At 40.2% G+C, this 21,700-nt stretch overlaps 1 protein-coding gene across 1 annotated transcript in view; it reads right to left on the minus strand.

The window, feature by feature from the left end:
* LOC102070633 (potassium voltage-gated channel subfamily KQT member 1) overlaps positions 1-21,700 on the minus strand; it is a 402,199-nt gene that overhangs the window by 375,225 nt on the left and 5,274 nt on the right. Inside the window, exons 2-3 of the mRNA XM_074539001.1 lie at positions 12,713-12,803; positions 519-645 (exon numbers count right to left, since the gene is read on the minus strand). Coding sequence (XP_074395102.1) covers positions 519-645; positions 12,713-12,803 — 218 coding nt within the window. The remainder of the gene's footprint in view (positions 1-518; positions 646-12,712; positions 12,804-21,700) is intronic.

Below are 21,700 nucleotides of genomic sequence, written 5' to 3' on the forward strand. Positions count from 1 at the left end.
CTTCCCCAGGGGCTCCAATACCAACATGAATATTTGCTGTGGTAGTACTGAAATACCAGCAGAGAGAACCCCTTGATATCACAGTTCAGTGAAACTATCACTTTCTCTAATATACCAACCTAAGAAGCACTTATTAATCGAAAGAGAAATCAAGAACACAATGAGGAGTAAAAATTATTCCTTATGGATCTCATGGTTACATCACAAAAATAGACCAGCTCTTGAAGAAGATGAAGAATTTCTTTGTACCCAAGGAAGGATTTTGTGTTCAAAATTGTGTCAATTTCCTGCAATTACCCAAGGTTTAGTCATTTCTTTACTTTACAGTCCTGCATTTCTAAGGCTGATGTCTGCCTTAAACATATTTTAAGTTTTCTAGCAACCCAAAAGAAGAGAAATCACAAAGCAGATAAATGTTTGAGGGGTAGGCATAGCTCAGAACTGCAATAAGGCCCCTGCAGAAGTGGACATTTTTATTTACAACAAGCAGAAGGGTTGCAAAAGAGTTCAAAACTTACCAATGATGGATATTGGCTTCCTGGCAAACCGGATCCTCCCCTGGAAGCCAACATATTTACTCCTGCAGCCTGCAGACCACAGCCGGACCAGGTACTCAGCACCAAAAAACACCACCAGAACTATTTCCTAACAGAGTGAAAGGGGGAAGAGATCCGAGGTGGGTTTTTTCATTATCAGTACAGTTTGCACATCTAATCTATTCATAGAACTAATACAAATGAGCTTGTTGAGAAAAATGATGCAATAAAAACAATTTAGCCTAATCCGTTGACTTTTTGTACGCATATGCCAGGCAATAATTAAAAGGGAGAGATAATCAGTTCTTGAATGTGATCTGCGTGAATAAACAGATGGTTTAGGCTCCATTCCATCAGTATATCATAAGGAAAACCACAACATTATTCTTATTTTGTTTTGACACCTCCTTGCCCTCCAAGCCTTTCCCCACCTGGGTTGCCTTCCTCTGCATGAGCTTTCATGTTCTGATGTCCTTCTTCTATTGAGACACCAAAACTGCCCCCAGGACTCCAGGTGGGGCTGCAGCAGTGCAGAGCAGGATGGGGCAATGCCCTCCCTCCATCCCTGTGCCCCCCAGGACACAGGTGACCCCTCTGGCTGCCAGGGCACACTGGTGACTGACACTGACCTTGCAGGGCTGCTCTCCAGCCTCTTGTCCCACAGCCTGTGTGTATAACCAGACGGGCTCACGTCTGAGGGAGAGTAAAGCTCTTGCTTTTGTGCATTTCCATACAGTTGGTGATTGCCCAACTCTCTGGTATATCCAGATATCTCTGTGAGGCCTGGGGGAGCTCACAGCTCTCCCCAGTCCAGTACAGCTCTCAAACTAACTTATAATGTGCATTCGATTTATGAGTCTTAATCACTTAAAAACATACTGGAGTGTGATGGGGTTCACAGGGGTCCCAGGATGAGGGAAGAGATGAGGATCTGACTCCATGTTTCAGAAGGCTTGATTTATTATTTTATGATATATATTATATTAAAACTATACTAAAAGAATAGAAGAAAGGATTTCATCACAAGGCTAGCTAAGAATAGAAAAAGAAGGAATGATAACAAAGGTTTGTGTCTCGGGCTCTCTGTCCAAGCCAGCTGACTGTGATTGGCCATTAATTAGAAACAACCACATGGGCCAATCACAGATCCACCTGTTGCATTTCTCAGCAGCAGATAATCATTGTTTACATTTTGTTCCTGAGGCCTCCCAGCTTCTCAGGAGGAAAAATCCTATGGAAAGGATTTTCCATAAAAGATGTCTGCTTCACTAGCTGTGAAGTTGAGCCCTGGGGTCCCCCCCAGTGACTGAGGGCTAAGCTGATGTGACCCTGCTTGCTGCAACTCTTTGAGCCAATTGCTCATCCAGTGTTTCATGGGCTTGTTGAGATGTGTGCTCGAGCATTTATCCATAAGGATTCAGTGACAGGATCAAAAGCTTTGCTCAAATCCAAAAAACCCACATTTTCTGACTTTCCTTAGTCAACTATGGATAAATTTGAGTTGTTTAAGCAGGACTTTCCCTCCTAAACTTGTGCTGGCTGTGATCAATGACTGTGTTGTCGCTTGAGTGTTTTTCCATAACTCCCAAAACAACTTTCTCCATAGTTTTACAAGGCACTGCAATGAGACTGACAGGTCTGAAATCACCAGGCACTTCCTTCTTGTCAGGGACAAGGGACAATATTTGCCAGCTTTCAGTTTAGTGGGATCTCTCCAGACTCTCAAGACCACTGAAAAATAAATGGAGTGATGTCCCTCAATGACATCTGCCAGGTCTTTCAGTGTCCTGGGATGGATCCCACCAAGCCCCATGATTTATGCACATCCAGCTGTAGCAGCAAGCCTCAAACAAACTCAGGGTGGACTGAGATTTTATCATCCCCCAACAGTCATGGCTTTCCAACAGAACTCCAGACTTCCCAGGGCCCATCATTGTTGAAGGCAGAAGTGAAGAGGACATTAAAAGTCTGCTTTGTCTATGTGGCTGTTTTTTGGGGTAACCAATCTCATGATGCCATGGCCCAATGCTATTTCTGATTCCCCTTTTGCTATGAACATATTAATAAAAGCCCCTTTTATTGTCCTTCCCAGTGCTGGCCTGCTTGAACTCCAATTGAATTTTGGCTGCAGTAATTTTCTCCCTACCTTGGGGACGGAATCTTCTCCCATGTCACCTGGCCCCCCCCTTTTCTCTCAAAGTTCTAGAAGATCCCTGCTTAGCCAAGATGGTCTTCTGGCCAGCTTTGCTTGGCTTCCAACCCTTTGGAATTGCCTCTTCCTGTGCCCTTAGGAGATGGCCTTGGGAAGGTGACCAGCATTCAGAATCCCCAGTACCTCCAAGAGCAGATTCCCAAAAGACTTTACTAACCAGCCTCTACTGCTCCCCACACATCCAGGGTCCAAATTTTGCTGACAGCTTCTCTTCTAACACCAGCTTTTGAAACTTGGCTCCTTCAAGGTCACCAAGACACAACCACCAGCCATCACTTTGCCCACAAGTCCCTCATAAACAACAAATCTAGGAGGACACCTTTCCTAGTCGACCACCTGTGCCAGGAAGTTGTCTTCAACGTGCTCAGAAATCTCCTGGACCTGTTTGAGTCCTCTGTATGATATTCCCACCTGACATCTGGGAAGATAAAATCACCCATAAGGATTGGTGACGGAGGTGAGCTGTATATCCAACATGTAAATAAATGAATTATCAATATTTTAATATTGCTCCCCTCTTCAGCACTGCATTATGAAGCACTCATGCAAGACCAAGGATGGGTGCACTTTGAAATACTTCTAAAGAAAGCAGATTAGTGAAGATCAAAACGTGGGCAGATTCACTGAGATCTTTGTTCCCCCCTTCCTTGTTTTCCTCTCTGTTGCAGTGTGGTAGCACAACCCAAGCACAGCTTCTAGGCTTTGTTCCAACCCAAACTGTACCCAATAATTCAGAGTCACCAAACACCTACTGCACGAGCTACAGCTTTGGAAAATGTTTGCATTTTAACTTGAATGTGCTCTCAATCTGCACCTGGGGGATTCTAAAGTACCCAAAAAGCAAAACACTTAAATCACAATTTTCACCAAACAACAATACCAACTTGATTTTAAAACTGGCATTCTGAATGGCTCAAGAGAATACAAAATATTTCCAGCTGAAAAAAAAAAAAAAGAAAAAACTCTAATACGCAAAAATTCATGTTAATTTTGATTTTTTATAAAGTTAGGTTAACATTGCTGTGTTCCCTTCTGCCTCCTTGTTTTGCCTGGAATGAGAACTAAGAAAATATGCACAGTCTTCCTCTTTTTTGCATGGCACTTTCAGCCTGAATAAACCAAGGCTTAGTACAAAACTAAGAAAGCTTACAGCCATGTTCAAGGCAGAAGCACAAGAAAATAAACAGCAAATTAACTCTCCAAGTTTAATTTTTTTAGTATATGTATTATCAAGAGCATCTACAAGTAATTCTATGTTTGCATCTGTCTAAAGTCTAAATAGAAATATTTATTCAAGTATAATAGTCAAATCAAATCATAAGAACAATCTGCAAAGGAAAAGAGGAAAATAATTATTGTATTTCTGGAATCTTGCAAGATACTCTCTCACTTATTAAACTGTCTATGTTTTTAAAAGGTTCCTGGTACTACCTTGTTTTTCTTCTTAGGAATCTCTGAGTTCCACTAAAGGAACCAGAGCACTGTTTATGGCAGTGGCAGAATAATTTTCATGGACCTCCATGTTACAATTGCTTTTGGTAAAAAGCTGCGTAGAAAGGAGACAATCAGAAAAGTGCCAAGGAAGCAAAAACTTCTTATATTTTCCTTGATTATCCTCTGAGGGCACTTTTAAAAGCTAAATTAAAAATACATCTGGCCTGAGGGTATTTTATTATATCCAGAAAACCCTGATGAAGTCAACAAGGTTGCACAGTCCATGGAAAGGAAAAATAAATTGTTGACAGGAAGGAGGGAAAGGAGGAACTTACATCTTCAACAAATTTGACATTAATTACTGATCACAGTTCATTTTGTCCTGGACAGGTGTCCACATTACCAAAACCACAGCCATTAACACATTTGTTGGCAGCCTCAGACAGGCCAAAGACCAAAAAAGCATGGAAACTGGACAAACATCACAGCTCTGCAGGTGGTCCCTCAAAAAAACAAGGAAGATTGTGACATTTGCACTCTTGTTGTGTGTACTCCTAATGCAAGATAGGAGCCATCCATTTCCAGAGCTGCCAAGGCTGATCAATCTTCACCTCACTAAATTCACCTTCCAAAAAATGCCCTAACCTCCCTCCTTTTCCTCTTCTACACATAAACACTTTCCAGAGCCTTAAATTTATTGCCTCACATTTACCTTCTGGTAAAAGGAAAAAAAACCAACCCAGCAATTTTCTGTAAACTCAGAAAAAAAGTATTAATTCTCACTATAATGGTAACAAATAATGGTGAGAACTTGTGGACAAAATATGAACCAGAAGAAAATCAGCAGAAACAATCTGCAAATGAAATTTACATCCATCTGTGTGTCAGTTTGAGATCATTCTCCAGCCTTCTGTAATTTTCCAGAAGCCTTGCTTTCAAAATGGGATTACACTCACAAATAGCCCACAAACCCTTTTGATTTTGGCTCCCAGCAGTGTTTTTCCCTTTCTCCTGGAAGTGGTCAAGGAAGAAATGCATGATGAAGGATTCTGAGCAGATTTAATAGACCTGGAAAGCACCTTGGCATCAACAGAAAGCCAGGGACGAACTCCTCTAATGAAACTGAAACCAAAATTAGTGAGTGGGAACAAACCATTATTCATAAAAATAAGATCCATATCAGAGTTGATTCTTCTCACTCACATGTCACAGTCTCTTCCTGTTTTGATCGTGGCAACTCAAATTGCCACAGGAATACCAACAAATGAATTTAATTACAGATTTTAAACTGGGTGCTATCCAACACCTCTGCTAAAGTCAGTAGCAGCATTCCATTGCTCTGTGCTTCTCCCTCTTGTCTAGGAAAAAGACTTAATGAACATAAGGACTATAATAGTCCTTGCCCTTAAATTAATTTCATCTTTGATTTTTTTTTTACTTTTCTGAAGTCTATCCACTGCATAAATCTTCCCTCCCTTCACCAAATTGATCATAAAATAGTACATAGTCATGTTTATGCCATTTTTAGCATAATTTCATTTTATTAATTTAATTAAAAATATGCAAAAATAAGTTTAAAGGGAAATATGTATACAAATAACTTTCCCCCATATCTAAATCAATCAATCAAATAAAAAACCCTTGTGGAAAAGCCATCAACTTTTTATCCAAGAATGTCATTGATGACCAAATTAAAAAATGCCTGCATTAACACAGAAACCCAACACTTTTACACAGGCATGTGTGTGTGTGTGTAAATTAAATATATAGCCTGGAATTTATAATTTATCCCAGTTTGGTTATGGATAACTGCACTGGGGAAGCAGGAGAGGGAAGTTCGCCGGAGTGATTAAAGTGCACACATGAAAAAGAAGGGTATTTTCTCAGCTGCAGCTGTGTTTTAGGTGGAGAGCACACACAAGGCTCTCTTCACTTTTTTTATTGGAATATTTAGGTGCTGGGGTAAAAGGAGGAAGTGGGATGGCTAAATGAATAGTGTGTTCTCACGGAGATTCAATCAAGGAATGGCAGCTCCAGACAATGAAGCCTCAGAAAGAGGCATAAAGGTTTAATAGTCCAAATGTTTGCACACGTGTACTTATGTCCCAAATTTAATCTGATAACCTGTCTTCAAGGTTTTCCAGTCCTTACAGTTGAAAATGTCCATTTAGTGACCTGTTCAGTTTAATAGCTGCTCAAATGCCATGAAAACCTACTGATACTGAGAATGTTTCTTTTCTACCATCATGCTGGCTCTTGCAAAGATGAGAGATGTCCTATGTGAAAATAGAATACCCAAAATACAGAAGAAGAAATGCCAAATGCTGCACAGTGTCCTATGAAACCATTAACTTACTCACACTTCCAAATCTTAGGTGAAACCAATCCACTCAAAGGCTGTTATTGGATACAAGTGGATTAAACATTTCATAAAAAATAAACTTCCATGCACAACTGACAAATAGGCTGAATTTGCAGACTTCCTACCAGGAATATGCTTGTCTTTCATCTGTTTACTGTTTCCTGCATGGAATGAAGCTGCACACTCCTGAGGGAAGCACAGGGTGCTCCCCCTGTGACAGCCACATTCAAGTGAGCTGGGTGAATCACAGAGGAAGAGTTATTTTTTAATTCTATTTAAGCAGGTAACAATTTTTCTCCGAAGAAAATCAGCTATTTTTGACAAGAAATCTTTTCTCAATTGCTTCATTCTGAAAGATGCCATTAAGGTAAATACAATCAAATAGAGAATGATTAATATTCAGTAAGTTAGTGGCTGAAATTCTAATTTCTCCATAGATCCACAGAAGCCTTCCAGCTCCCCATAGCACATCCCTGAAGGGAACATCTCTGGTAGGTGGTGAAGGGTTTAGCTTTGCTCCTGAAGCAGAAAATAATTCAATGTGAATATGCACTTCAGAATTTTAAATCAATACTTCCATGTTTTTTAACCTTTTGATTTGGGAGGGTGTCAATATTTTGAGGAGAGGAACTGAAAAAATCCTGCATGTGTCTCTCCACCTTCCCTCACTCCCAAGAAATGTTTCTCAAATCTCTTGGCCACATTCTAAAACTCCTTTGCACAGAGAACTCCACTGAGCCCCAGTGAGTCAAACTTCACTAAGGGAATTATGAGCTGGCTCTTTGTTAATTAGCTTTGTTAATCAGCCTTACTTACTGCAGAAGGATTTCTATTTCAGACATTTGAAAAGCACACAGCTATCACTGAGTGTGTTCTATGGTGCATTAGGCACAAGGTAATGTAACCCACAGGAATAACTGAATCATAATTCACACTGAAAATCTTGAGAGTTGCATTTGATTGCAGAAAAACACTGGCAACTCAGCAAGATCACTCAGCAGACAACATGAGCTTATACAATGTGTTGAAAGACTTTTCAACTCAGTTTTTTTTCCTAATATGTTTTATGTGTGAAAAATATTCCATCTCTATTTTAATAATGTTTTGTATTGGTATAATATAATATTGCCAATCTATTTTTTCATCTTCCCACAGACCAACAAGAAGCTCAGAAAGAAATAGGGATTCTCCTCCTTGCTTTCTCTCAGAAGTTCACAGGAGTAAAAGAATACAGCAAATGCTTATGAGCCACAAGTTTCTTTTTATTCATGTGTATCCTGTGCTCACAGGGTCTGGCTCTCCCACAGTACACAGAAATTAATGTATTTTCCACCAAGGCAGTTTGGCTGTCAGTGCCTTTATGGGACTGAACACCTCATGAACACCTGCTGTCACCCAGGCAATATACACTGCACAAATACCACAAAATGCCATGAATTATTATGGGATACCCTGTAAGAAGTCCATTATCAGCTGTAGGAAACAGTGTGGTGAGGCCAGCAGGAAGAGCACCTGTGAACTCCATGTATTGCACTGTCCAGTGATCACTTTATCAAACAGACCTGGGGAAGGCCCTGAGTGTTCAAGCTATATGGCAAAGACCAGATTTAGAATTATAAACTGGCACAGAGGTAGGAAATATATAAAAATCCTGCCTTTTTTACTTTCTAACACTGACTGCTTTGATGGCATGGAGAAAACAATCTCAAACCTATTAGAATGCATTCACCATAAATCACAGAGACTTCTCAATTAAGTTTTTGCAGGCTTGTTTCCCCTCTGCTACAGGTTGGAGCTGACCCAACAGCTACACAGCTTAGATGGGAGATGGGGCAAAACCAGAGACAGACAAAAAGCAACAGGAGAGCTCCTCCACTGCAGACAGGAAGTCCTCAGTGGAGGAAGAGAAAGAGAAAAGAGAAAAAGCCACTCTGATGTCCAGTTCAGAACCACAGCAGTTAAATAGCGACATGCCTTAGGTGGGTTAAGTAAGCCAGTTATCATTTGGCCCTCTGAAGTCTGAGTACTTTGGGCAGCCTTGCCTGTATTTACAGCAGGAGGATGTGTGTGTCCATGGCACATGATGCAGAAAAAAATCATATAAACCCAAAACTGAACAGCGACTTTGGGACAGCCACATAACAACAAGGGCCCATCTGCAGCCAAAAACTCTTCCACAAGATCCTCCTCCTAAACACAGCCACAAGGTGAGTCTCTGGCCTGAAAAACTTGGGCACCAGCTGGTGTGAGAACTTCTGATTTCACATCTCAGCCTTTGCTCCAGCAGAATCTGCAAGCATGGGAGGGCTAATCCATGCTAAATGTGGTCACTACGTGAGAATTTCCAGCAACCAAGCAGGCAGTAAGGACTGACCATAGAGTCAACAAGTGAGGACTCTGAAAAGAGAGTCTCTGAGGAAATTGTGTACCCTCTGGTGCAGTGAACTACCGGTGTTCATGTGTTTGGGAGAGATGTCAGTGCTTTTTCCAGCAAAGAAAGGAAATTCTTCTCTATATTGGGTCTTCTATTTTCCTTTCCCAGAGGAAAGCAGATGCATAAAGTCTGTCTCCAAAAGAGAGGTACCACAGGGCCTGAATTCAGTTGAATCAGTATGATTTATGGCAAAACCAGTCTATTTTCTTCAAGTTAAGAATACACTCAGTATTCTTAAATTTAAAAAGTAATTAACATCAAAATACTAAATCAGGCAAAACTACTCCCTTACTAACACTATCATTATACAAATTGTATGTTTATTGTGCTGTTACAGTGTGTAAAACCATGTGTATGGTGAAAATAATATTATGTTGTTGCCTCTAGACTGGCACAGTTAGTGCAAGGTGTCCCACAAAGTAAGAAGCTCTCTTTTTACAAGGTCTTTTGCAATTAAATAAAAATAAAAATCGGCCTTTTAGAAACTACCATGGTGACCTCTCCTGGTAGAAAAATATATGACCTCTAACCATGAAAGCAGATTAATCCTCAAAGGAGGTACACCTGGGCCATTTTATAGTTTATTTTTTCATTCCATATCCTGAAAGATCTAGATGCTATTTACAAATCAAAACTGACATAAGAACTACTAGATCATCAAGAAAACATTACAGCCTCTTGCTGGAGAGGCAAAGGCCTAACCAAGAGGCTTTGGCAATTTTTAGAAACACTTTTTCAACAGAATAATCATAGAACCAGATAAAATTATAACTGTATTATTACAGAATTAGAACTTGAGACAAAATAGGAGGATAAAATGTTACCTAAACCTGGGGCAACTGGAAAGGAAACTCAGCTGTAACTCAGGATCCTCTTGAGTGTTGCAAATACTTTATTCACAACTCTGCCTTGTTCCACTGCACTTGTTTCCCCACACAAAAGTACAAGAACTTTTTAAAGCCTCACATCCTAAATACTGCTGGATAAACCAGTGAGAAATCTTCGTCTGGTACAGATACAGGACCAAGCAAGGCTGGGGAAGCTGCAGATTCATTTTCATACCACACTACAGACACAATCCGAACAAAAACCAATGGTGCATGCATTTAAGCTTGGTACACTGTTAAATAGCATGCACACTGTCATTATAATCCATATTTAACACTATTGGAAACTCCAGGCTTCTCTCTGCAAGTATAAAAAATTCAGAAAGAGCTGTGTTCTTCATTACCCATTCTGTTGGTGTTTACCAATACAAATCCTTGTGCCAATGCCACTACCACTCTCCTCAAATGCTGGCTACTAAATACTCAGCAGAGGGAAAGAAACACTGTCAGGAATTAATAAATCTCATAAAATGTGTATACATGAAAAAATTAAATTGGAGTATGTCAGACAAAGCTGGGAAGGACTCTCCCAAGAGTGACAGGGAACACACAAAATATTTGGCAGCATGAGAACAAAATCATCCTTCAAACAACAGCATTTCAAGTTCAAGACAAGAAATTTCACCAATCCTGCTATCATGGAATTAAACTGATTTTACCACAGTGATGGAGATTTATGTGTTGTCTTCTGTCTGTAAGTACAAAGAACAGACATTTCCTTTGAACCTAAGAAAGAGCATCAAATCAAACAACCATGGCAGAGAGGAGGCCCAGCATCAGCCTGCACCTGAACCTGTGGCTATGCAATGTTTTCAGTCATCTCAAAGACAAGAGGTTGGCCTTCTCACTGAAACACAGGGCTAAAAGTCACATTCCTTTCCTCCAGAATTCACTTGACTTGTCAGAGACTTGAGAACATATGCTTAGGAAATGGGAGGAGAGTAAACATTTGTGGCTTTTTTTACTCTTAGTTCCAGCAACTGCTTCTTCAGTCCCCTTTAGTATTGCAGCTACAGATACTCTTGTATTCCCTCCTTGGTATATTCATAGAGCTTTTCTGAATTGTTTTCACACCTGACAAGGAATTCTCTTAGACCATCCAGATGTCTTAAGAACATTAACCTAATGACATCTTTGAAACACCAGGCTCTGGTGTCTTAGGACACATCCAGTACTACATCTATTACCAATGTCTCATCTCTGCTCCAGTGACTCATGTTATCCAAAGTTGTACTTGGCACACCATCTCACCCTCCCTATGAAAATACAAAACATTTCCATGTCTTCAAGTACTATCCCTCTTGTCAGGCCTTAGCAACAGGACATTTTTGACATTGATGCTTCCCGATTGTTAATCTACCTGAATATAACGAAAAGCAGTTTTCTCACAAGTGGAGAAATACTACAAGCATCACATACCAGTATTTATTTGCTGCTGAGGGCTATACAAAGAATTACACTTCACTCAGGAGAGAAACAAGCCAATTTCACTTTGGACTTGATCCACTAGATGCTTTGGCCCAGTTTTGATTCTCACCACACTGGCAGCGACCTCTATCCCCAGTTTCAAGAGAGCAAGCAGAATGAACTTGGAGAGACAAAACTCTAGTTTTATGAACAGTCAGCTGTGCTATGAAGTAGATCAGAGTAAAGGAGTAAAGAGAACAGCAATCTCCACACTTTAGTGGGGTGAACACTTTCCTGGCCCAAATGGGAGAGGCAGCTGGAAATTCCTCCAGGTAAAGGCTGGAAGATGTGCTCCAAGCAGGAGTCCAACCATTTAACTCCTGGCAGCAAAAAGCCTCTCAACTCTGTGAAAAAGAACTGCTTTCATTAGCTCTAAAAACAATCTTCTGTAATTGAAGTGAATTTATTTCAAACCAAACCAAGTTTTAAGACAAATGTGTTCTAGGCAAGTGACTCTACAGTAGCCAGCAGAACAGCTACCCTGTGTACTGGCCATTTCTAGGAAGGAAACTAAGGAAACAGCAGGAGGAAAAACTCCAGAGAGGCACGCAAAAACTGTACATGCTAATGTAGCCTAAGCCATAGGAAAACAAAGAAGTAACTGATTTTTATTTTCAAACCAGATGGAAAACCAAATTCTATCACATAAAAATTCACCATTTGGCAAAAGGAAACTACAATAAGAATACTGAGATCATCACACACTGAGATCAGAGGATTTGAGTGGCTAAAATACAGATATTGCAAGGAACAGTTTGAAAGTTATTTACTCCATTTTTATCAAGGATGTTTAATCTCCATTTTTCACTCCCTAAAGGTGAATAGAGGCAGGGGCAAGCAGAGGAGAGACATTTTCTAGTGTCTTAATTCAAGTTATTTGTACTTTTGATTCCCACCAAGCAAGCACCAACTTCAAATCCAAATCACTGGTGACAGCAGTGTGATAGGAGCTCTTCCTTCCTGTTCTGTAGAGTGGCAAACCAGGCTGACAGAAATCACCTGCCTATGAAAAGCAATGTTCTTGGCCAAATTTTTACCATAGACTTTGAAAATATACACTTTAAAAATTCACTCCTATAGAATATCCTCTTCCATGCTGCCTAAGACTGATGAACACCAGTTGTTCACTATAAGATATATACTTTAGGAAAAGCAAGTTCATAAAAACTGGTAATCTAACAAGTGTCCTCATAGTTCAAGGATCTAGAAAATAATTATCCCCATTAAACTGTGACCTTTCTCTAATGAAAGCAGGCACTCTTTTAAATGTCCTGCTAGCATGCTCTGCATGAGGATTTTTAACAGTTATCTCACTGGCTCACAGAAAGCAATTCAGGTTTAGTCAAAGTGATCAGCCCTTCCCAAAAAAAGTTCACTTACCATCCAGAAAAGGGTTCCAATGGCAAACTCAGAATAGTGCTCTATAGTAGACAGTACACTGAATATTAAACAAATCAGCACCAGGAGAAATCTGTAAAAAGAAAACAGTTTTTAGTGACTTGTCAAGTTGAACTGTAAATCTAGATCTACTTTTTTTCTCTCTCTCATTCACATAAATTTTTTATCACAAATACTTTGTGTTTAATCAGTCAATTCTTCCTACTCAAATGATTATCATCATTTTGCATTCATTCAGCTTTCAGAAACATAGAATAAAAATGACAGGAAGGCTGAACACAGTAAATCATTAGGTAAAGCTCACATTATCAAGTGTATTTCTCAGGGAAGGTTGTCATAGTGAATATTTCATGTTTCACTGATTGCTGTACAACTTAACAGAGACACAAACTACACTCAGTGGGTTTTTGTAGCTTTTACATATATTTTGAAAATTACAGGTGGAAAAGCTTATCAGGAAGGGGAAAAACTCTTGTACAACCTATGGACCAGTGACAAGATGAATTCCTTTGGAGTTTATCCATGGTCTTGCCCCAGTGGACACTTTTATCAGTGTTGCAGAAGAAGAGATGAAATGCACCTCAAGTCCACAGCTGACACAAGCCCAAGAGTTTGATCACTAAGCTTGAGGACAGAGCCCCTGGTTAGTGGTTAGCACAGGCTACAGAAGAGACATATAGGAATCTCCTAAATCTTGACAGGAGCAAACCTTTTTCTGTTTTTAGAGTGCCTCAGAGTTTTAGACTGCCTTGGGAACCCCAGGAAGGGCAATAATGAATACTGGAAACAATTCTTTGGTATCTTTGGTCTGATCATTCACACACCGCAAGGAAATTGCAAGTATGTGCTAACACAGGCAAGGAGAGACAGTTGTCCCTCAGCTGCCACATAGACAACAGCTGACTTCTTCAAGCCTAAAACTGGATTTGAAGTTATAAAAACAAAAGGTCCTGCTTCCTCTCATCTGGCTCTGGAAGGACTCTGACACTATTTAAGCACAAGTGGAGATTTGAGAAGTTTAGGGCCACTATTAATAAACAGATTTTGAGTAGTGGTTACAGTTGTACATGTACAATTTTCTCTGAATCAAGTTTGTATTTCTTCAATATTTACCTATCCTGATCCACAATATCAGAGAAAAGGGATCCAGATAATACATCTTATTATTACACAAGGGTAATAGCACCTTTAGCTCAGGACTGATCTCAGCCACGCTCTCATGGTTTATGAGTTCCACAACCTTCTCTCCTGGTTTTATTTATTGAGATTCTCTTTTTTTTTTTTTTCCCATTTTTAAATCACACACTAAAACCATTCAAAGGACCCTTTAAATTCACTTAACTTATGGCACTATATCCTCTGGCCAGTGAGTGTCACTCCTTCCCAGTGAATAGCGAGGGCAGCTCGCATGAGCTGAGTACAAATTCAGTTGCAGGGGGCACAAAGTCAAAGACAAGCACACATTAATGATTTAGTGAGGGCATCAAGAACAGCAACAACCACAAAAGAACAAAACAAAATTAACCACAAAAAACCTCAAATCAACCAACCAATTAAAAGAACATTAAAAGAACACCCCAAAACAAAAAGAAAACCCTGCTGTCAGCAGGCTGTCATCTGCATGGGGACACAGCAACCTGCTGAAGTGAGAGGGAATGGAAGAACATAATTCCTACTCTGGAACCAAAATGGGAGTAGATCTGCCTGTCCTTTACTGGAATTGCTGAGAAACTGCATTTGAGACAGGCGAGAGACAGTTTCTGGTATTCTCAGCCAGAGTCAGATAGGCTTAAGAAGGTAAAAATAACAGGAGTGTTTCAAGGTAGATACAAAACCAAATACAGGGCCAAAATGGTTCTCATCCAGACAGTGATCTCACAGTAGACAATCACCAAACCCAGGCAGCAGTTCATGGATGGACACATCTCAGTGTGAAGAACCTGGGACTGCTTTCCCCTTGGATTTGTGTGTCTGGAGGGGGAGGCAGGACAGGGCTGGAGCCGAGAGCCTTGAGGTGCCTTCAGGACCCCTGATTTGCACAGCAGCCCCACAGCCAGGGTTTAGCCGTGGCTAGTGATGTCCCTGTGTGCACCTGCAGCAGTTTATGCTCAGGGCTCACCACAGGCTGTTGGGAAGAAGCCATGGGTGGAGTTTGGTGAGTAAGTGATATCTGAAGTATGACAAAAGGGCTGCAGACAAGAAGTGGGAATAAAGGTTAAGTCCTCCCTGCACCCCAAGTAAATCCACTCCCAGAGAAACCAACAGCCCTTCTGCACCTTTTCTCCAGCACAGTGGAGCAGCATCTTCTTCCCTTTCTGATTCTCTGAGCCAGCAGTCAGGGCATGCTGCCTTTACAGCTTCCTTTAATTTACTGTCACTGGGCCACACACTACAATGCAGGGTAGCTTTGATGGGTCCACATTTAAAGATAAACAGCTCCATTAACTCCAGTTGATCTGCAGAACCCAACAAGCTACACCTCTGCCTCTCAGGAAACCAGAAAAGCTCCTCGTGGACCGCTCCTAATGGAATGCTAAACAATTCCAACCAATCTAAACACACTGGAGGATAAAAGCTTGGGTGAGTGCCAAATTCCCTGCAAAGAGCTGGATGCATGGTGCCACAGGGAAACCCCCAGCAATGCTCCTCCCTGAATAGCTCTGGGTTTGTCTCAGGGTCTCACTGCAGGTGTTGGTTAGAGGGACAAGCTGTCCTCAAAGGCAATGCCAAAGTCTACCAGTGTTAACTTGTCAGCAAGTGCCAAACAGATCCTGGGTCTCCCTAAATATTTCTGATGGGATTTCTGGGATATCTATAGGTAAGGCAAGTGGATGGGAGCGTGTTTCATATTGCTGGCTTGGGGTAAACACATTTAAAGCTTGTCATATGGCAATTTCCCTTTCCCCACCAGCTCCAGCCTGGCTTCCTCATGTTGCCCCTGCTATCCATACTCTCTCCTGCAAAGGACAAAACAGATCCTGGGTCTCCCTGAATATTTCTGATTGGATTTCTGGGATACCTGTAGGTAAGGCAAGTGGATGGGAGCATGTTTCATATTGCTGGCGTGGGGTAAAGCTATTTAAAGCTTGTGATATGGCAATTTCCCTTTCCCCACCAGCTCCAGCCTGGCTTCCTCATGTTGCCCCTGCTATCCACACTCTCTCCTGCAAAGGACAATTCTCTGTGCTCTGAGAGTGAGAAAACAGGGTGTGATTGTTTATTTGCTTGCAGGGAGTTATTGCATCCACAGAGAACAGTTTCACCCACTTGGCAGCTGTTCAGCTCCTAAAGGCAGGAAGTTAATAAGGCAGAGATATAAATAATTACCAACTAGTAGAGCTGTCTACTCTTTCCTATCCTAAAGGAACTGAGGTTCTCCTTTCTAGTACTTTGTTCTCTCTCATTCTTTCTGTGATTCTTGAGGATGCTGAGCCACAACCTGAGCTGTTACTTCTGTAAATACTTTTTTCCCTTTTCTGCCACCAAGCTACTAAAAATAGCGAGGTATTTCCTCACAAAACACCTGGCTTTCTTTTCCAATTTTTTTTGTGAAGATGGAAATTTATTCCTAATCACCTATTTGCAGACTCTTCCTCATTCTGTCTTTGAGCAGAAAAAAAAAAATATTTTACATATCAGAGGAAAGAGGAGCACTTGAGAACTTCCCCTTTGGTTTCAGATTCTCACATAACACCTTTCACACTTACAGAAGATGAAGTGTCATGCTTTCCCAAGAGACCTCTTGTTAATGTAAACAAAAGTTTAGTATTTCTTGACTTCTCTTCAGTTCCTTAAGCCTCAGGTATACACAGAAATACAACTGCTTTCTCATCAATGCTTTTAGACCATCATCCTTAAATCTGTCCCATGTGGTAACCAGATTAAAGAGGCAATCCTGTTAAAGGCTGCAAATTAGTGCTTCTTTATGTCCTTGTCTTCTTAAACATTGCTTCCTTTTGGAGAGTTGCTGGTGTGATTGGAAACATGTTTCTGTTGCTGTTGTAGCCAGGGACAAATTCTGTTTAATAGATTTATTGACCATGAGCACACTTCACTGAAGCCTACAAACACTGGGAACTAGGAGGTTAACTTAACACTGAGAGCAAAATGATGTCAAGCAATTTCTCCAGGGTGAACCTTCCAAAGGTCATGCTGTAACAAACTTATTTTCCATGGAAGACAAGCCTAATGGAAGTTCTTAAAGGAGGAGCAGTCATAATTCCTCTTTTTTAAGTTTTGCGGCAAATAATTCCATTTCTAGCAAAAACTGTGCACGTGGGGCTTTGTGTTTATCTCCTGCAGATAAGTGCACTTGAAGTGCTGATATACCAGATGCTCTTGGACAATAAAAAAGGGATGGGTGGGGAGGGGACAAACTTGTAAATTCACAGACAGAGATATACTCCTTGGCAACCAAGCACAAAACAGTAGCTTTGGAGCCTTCTGGGCTTTACTAAACTCTGCAAAGTTTTGTTTAGAGAAAAAAAAAACACTTTTAGAAAAATATGAGCTTTCTAATGAAAGCAAATCAAGGAAAATTGTTATGGAAAAGCTATTGAAACCCATGCTCTATAGAATTGAGTGTCCTGGACCGTGGGTTGGTGATGATTTTAACACAACCAGATGTGTCCTGTTTCTTCCTCAAAACTGAGCTACTGTGCCTCTCTTCACTCTGGGAAAGCCCTCCACACAGGTAACTACAAATGGCTTCTACATGTTCCACCTGAAAGTACATGGAAACCCTGCCTTTTAGATTCCTTAGATAATCCTTTCTTCTATCTGCTATTTTCTCCTGAAGCTTTGAGCAGCTGCTTTAGTGGAAGGTGTCCCTGCCCATGGCAGGGGATGGAATTCAATGATCTGTAAGGTCTCTTCCAATCCAAACTGTCCTGTGAGTCTAAGAAATTAAGCCAAAATGTTCCAGCCTACTATCACAGTAGGGGAGAAGAAATGCAGTTGCTTCAGCTGGACTTAAATTAAAAGAAAAATGGACTGAATTTAGGCTAATAAGTCCAAGTTAATCTACGTGCAACTATACCCATTGGAGTTTCAGCTTTTTTCTGGATGACAGACTACAGAGTTGTCTAAAGGAGACCATAAACTCTATGTCAGCCTGTTGTTAGGGACAATAAATGAGTTGAGCAAACAGAAAGTTCTTTGAGGGGCTCCAGCAGTATGGGCTGCTTTCTATTTTAACTGGTCATTTTGTGGCATTTTTTTTTCTTTTTTCATACTCTAAAAGTGTTCTCATTCCTGAGTGAATGAAACACTTTCTTCTAAATGGGACTCCACTGTCTCTTGTTGAACAGCCATGTGCTTCTGAAAAACATTCCTGCTGCTCTGAATGAAACCTCACTCCTGGTCCTTACATATTTTTATTATCCAAAAGAGTTTCTAGGTCATGAAGAGAAGGTTGTCCCCATGCCTCTGTGGGCAAGTTTTGATGTTCCCCAGTTCTCTCATAAATCTGTTTCCAGGCTCCTGAAGTTTGATGTGTCTTTGAAAGGTCCTGTGCTTATCCATATGCAATCATACACAAATTAGAGTTGGTTGGAAATTTTGGTAAAGGAACAGTTTTTCTGCTGAAAATACCATTCTGTTAAAATTAGAAATAGTCTGGGAATGTGTTGGTTTCAGCAGAAGTGTAGAAGGAGACCAGACACATTTTAATGGAAATCTGCCTAGCTTTGGACTCCACTAACAGGGAGCTTGCCTAGAAGAGAATTTGGCCATATCTGATTTTCTTTTTTCTATCCCAGAATAAAATATTTTCAGAGCTTTGAAGCCCTCAACAAAGGAAAATCCCACCTATTGCATGGATATACTGAGGATATCTGTTTTCAGCCGTCGCTTCCGAGTTGCACCCAGAAATGCCCAATAGCTCCATTGCACATAACATGAAGTTGCCCTCCTGGCTCCTATCAGAAATAATAAGTCAATATTTCTACGACACCAAGCGAATTTAAAATTTCACTTACAAATAGTGAAATTACCTGCATATACAGAATTCATCACAAACAGGGCTTGATCAACAGCTAAAACCAATGTTGTTCAAACCACAGCATGAGCCACACATCCTACAAGAAGTCTCCCACATGAAACCAGCTTTCTGGATCCACTGACCCAAGCTGTTGGATGTTATTTATAAAACATCCACAGCTCCATTAGTAACGAGCACTTCACATTTCCAAACATTTGACATCCTAACTTAATTGCTGTTCTTTGAAGAGCACTAGGATTTGGATTTTGCTTTTTCTACGAGTTTATCTGGCAGTACTTCAGAACTGACAAATTGTATTCATGCATCCCTTACAACCACCAGGAGCACTGATCTTTTATTTAATGCCCTGCCTTTCCTGGGATTTAAGCTCCTTGATTCCACTGAGTGCCCATATATTCCACTGACATCTGTGCTGCTCTGTTTCTCTTGCTTTTATCTTTGCATGTCTTGCAATCTCCCATTCTGATTCTACAGCTAAGACTTTCTAGAAGAGATATAATCAGTTCTTAAGACAGTGACAAAACCAGTCCATCATCATGACTTCAATGTTGATGATTCTGATACTTTTATCACCAACATTGACTGCAACACAAAAGTCAGTAGGTTTTGGCATGTGATTTAGGACAGGAAATTCCAACCACCATTCAAAATGCAACACCAGCTTCCTCATAGTACTCACATTAAATAATGTCTCTTGGGTTCAGAAGAAGGAAAGGGAAAGAAGAAATGTATATAATGATGCTGTGAAAATACATCTGCTGAGTTAATGCCAGCTTGATCATCACTTTTCTTCTTGAATTTGGTACCATGTGAAGTCCTCGAGTTCATGAGCAATTGTAATACTAATACCAAGGAATATCTTTTTATTTTGCTGGTTTCTGTAAGAACAGAGGGGAGTTTTTCCACAAAAGCATAACCAAATTCCATCAACAGCACCATAGCAATGTCAAGCTACAGTATTTGTTTTCACTACAGAAACAACATTAGATCGTGGGGGCAGATGTTAATGTATATTAATTGCTCAGATTATTACAAAATTGAGCTTCTGGAATAAGATGGATTGAATTTCTTACAGAAATTATGGAAAAAGTCATAAATAATTTAAAAAAATGAAAATAGAACTTACTCATGCTGTGGCTTTGTGCCCTGTGGTTAGATGATGGTGCCTAACACGAAGTACTCCCAGATCCAAGTTCTTCCTTAGGAGCTTTCCTAACATATCTCTCCTGAAAAGACTCCTTGGTGCCAAACAATCTAAAGGACCTCAAAGTGAAGTGTTCTCATATTGGGGATATTAATTTCTCCTCTAGACAAATGTCTGTTTTAACCAAATGAGAAGAAGCACAGTATCTCTGATATCTCTCATCTCCTGTCCGTGTTAGCTGGAACTTGTCAGCTGGCGCAAAGCTTTTTGGAAGGCCCTTTCAGACAGAACATGCTCAGACAGTGTGGTTGCAGAAACCTCATTTCCTTAGGAAGAGAGGTTAAAAATTAATAACTACCCCATGTATTTTTAGAACAACCAAACCCTGGAACTTTACAGAACCCTAACGACAATTTTCTTTCATATCAGTGTACCTTCATTAGCAACTTCAGCCATTCCACCATCTCATCCATGCAACTCTAAGCAGCAAGAGGAACATCCCACTTTAATGAATAAGGAGTTTTTGAGTTTCTTCTTTTCAATACTGCTCCTCTTTTGGTACCTGAAGCTTGTCATCAGAGACATCTGCTTAGTACCTCTCAGTAGTTAGTACACAGATGAAAAGTAGCCCTTCCAGTTCTAAACTGAAAACTTTGTCAGTGACATTTCTATATAAAATTCCAAATAATTAACTGTTATGCTGGCAAGAAACACTCTAAACACAATAAGTAATGAGTAATAGTAATAATAATAATAGGCCTTACTCTTATGAAAGTACACCATGTCCAGAATTAAGCTGCAACATCAAGGTCAAAGCCAGAATCTCAAAAGCAGCCATGTGCTTATAATTACTCTGAACTTTAGTTGTTGCTTGTGTTGGTCATATTACAATCACATCATTGGAAAAAGCAAAATATCTGCTTGCATTCTAGAGATAATTGTGGAAAGGACAGAAATGGGAATTTGACAGTCCCTTTGAGATAAACAGTTATAAATAATGGGTTATATGCTTCATTTCCAGATAAAAACTGGAGCTGGAGAACACTGTGCTAACTTATTTCAGTTCTCTAAAGAGCTGCTACACTCAAAGAATCAAAATATATGCAGGCAAGTGCCCCATTAAATGGAACCACTAGACCCTTACATATTTTGCCTTTTAAAGTTCTTTACATCAGCAACAGTTTTATGCCAAACAAAAATGGAATATCAGCCAAGAATGGTGGCTCTGAACTTCTGCAATTCAATTAACAGAACACAACTAGCATTTCTTACGTGGAGTTGGAGGAAGTAAAAAAATCTGAGAAGGCAAAGTCTGAGGAGAAACAATAATAGGAAAAAAATGCAATTTTGAATTTGTCCAAATAATCCAAATTCACTTGTTTATGTATTACTCACAGCGACACAGACATTGATACACAGAATCTTTTCTAAAGGAAAAAACCCTCTCCTGGCTAGCTCCCCTTTTATAAACATGTTTTTTTGATCTTTCTGTACTTTCCCTATGAAGTTTTAAGTCTGTGGTGTTATTGACGTTGTTCACATGTTCGTAAGGATCATGGACTTTTAATTATTCAGAAGTAACTGTTCAGTTGAGGTTTTTTCAACAAGATGCCAGGATCAGGTACATGTGTGTGTGTGGTTTTTTGTGTGTGTGTTGTTGTGTGTGTGTTTTTGCGTGTGCATGCACATGTGCTTCTCTTTGAAGGAGCTGTGGGAATCAGTCTGGAAGAGGAGAGGGGTAACAAAGTAAATCTAGGGCATGTTTTCATATAAAACTGAGCCCACACCACAGGTCTCAGTTGGGGAAAAAAAAAAAAAAAGGAAA

Source organism: Zonotrichia albicollis, chromosome 4, assembly GCF_047830755.1.
Source record: "Zonotrichia albicollis isolate bZonAlb1 chromosome 4, bZonAlb1.hap1, whole genome shotgun sequence".
Classification (NCBI taxonomy): Eukaryota; Metazoa; Chordata; class Aves; order Passeriformes; family Passerellidae; genus Zonotrichia; species Zonotrichia albicollis.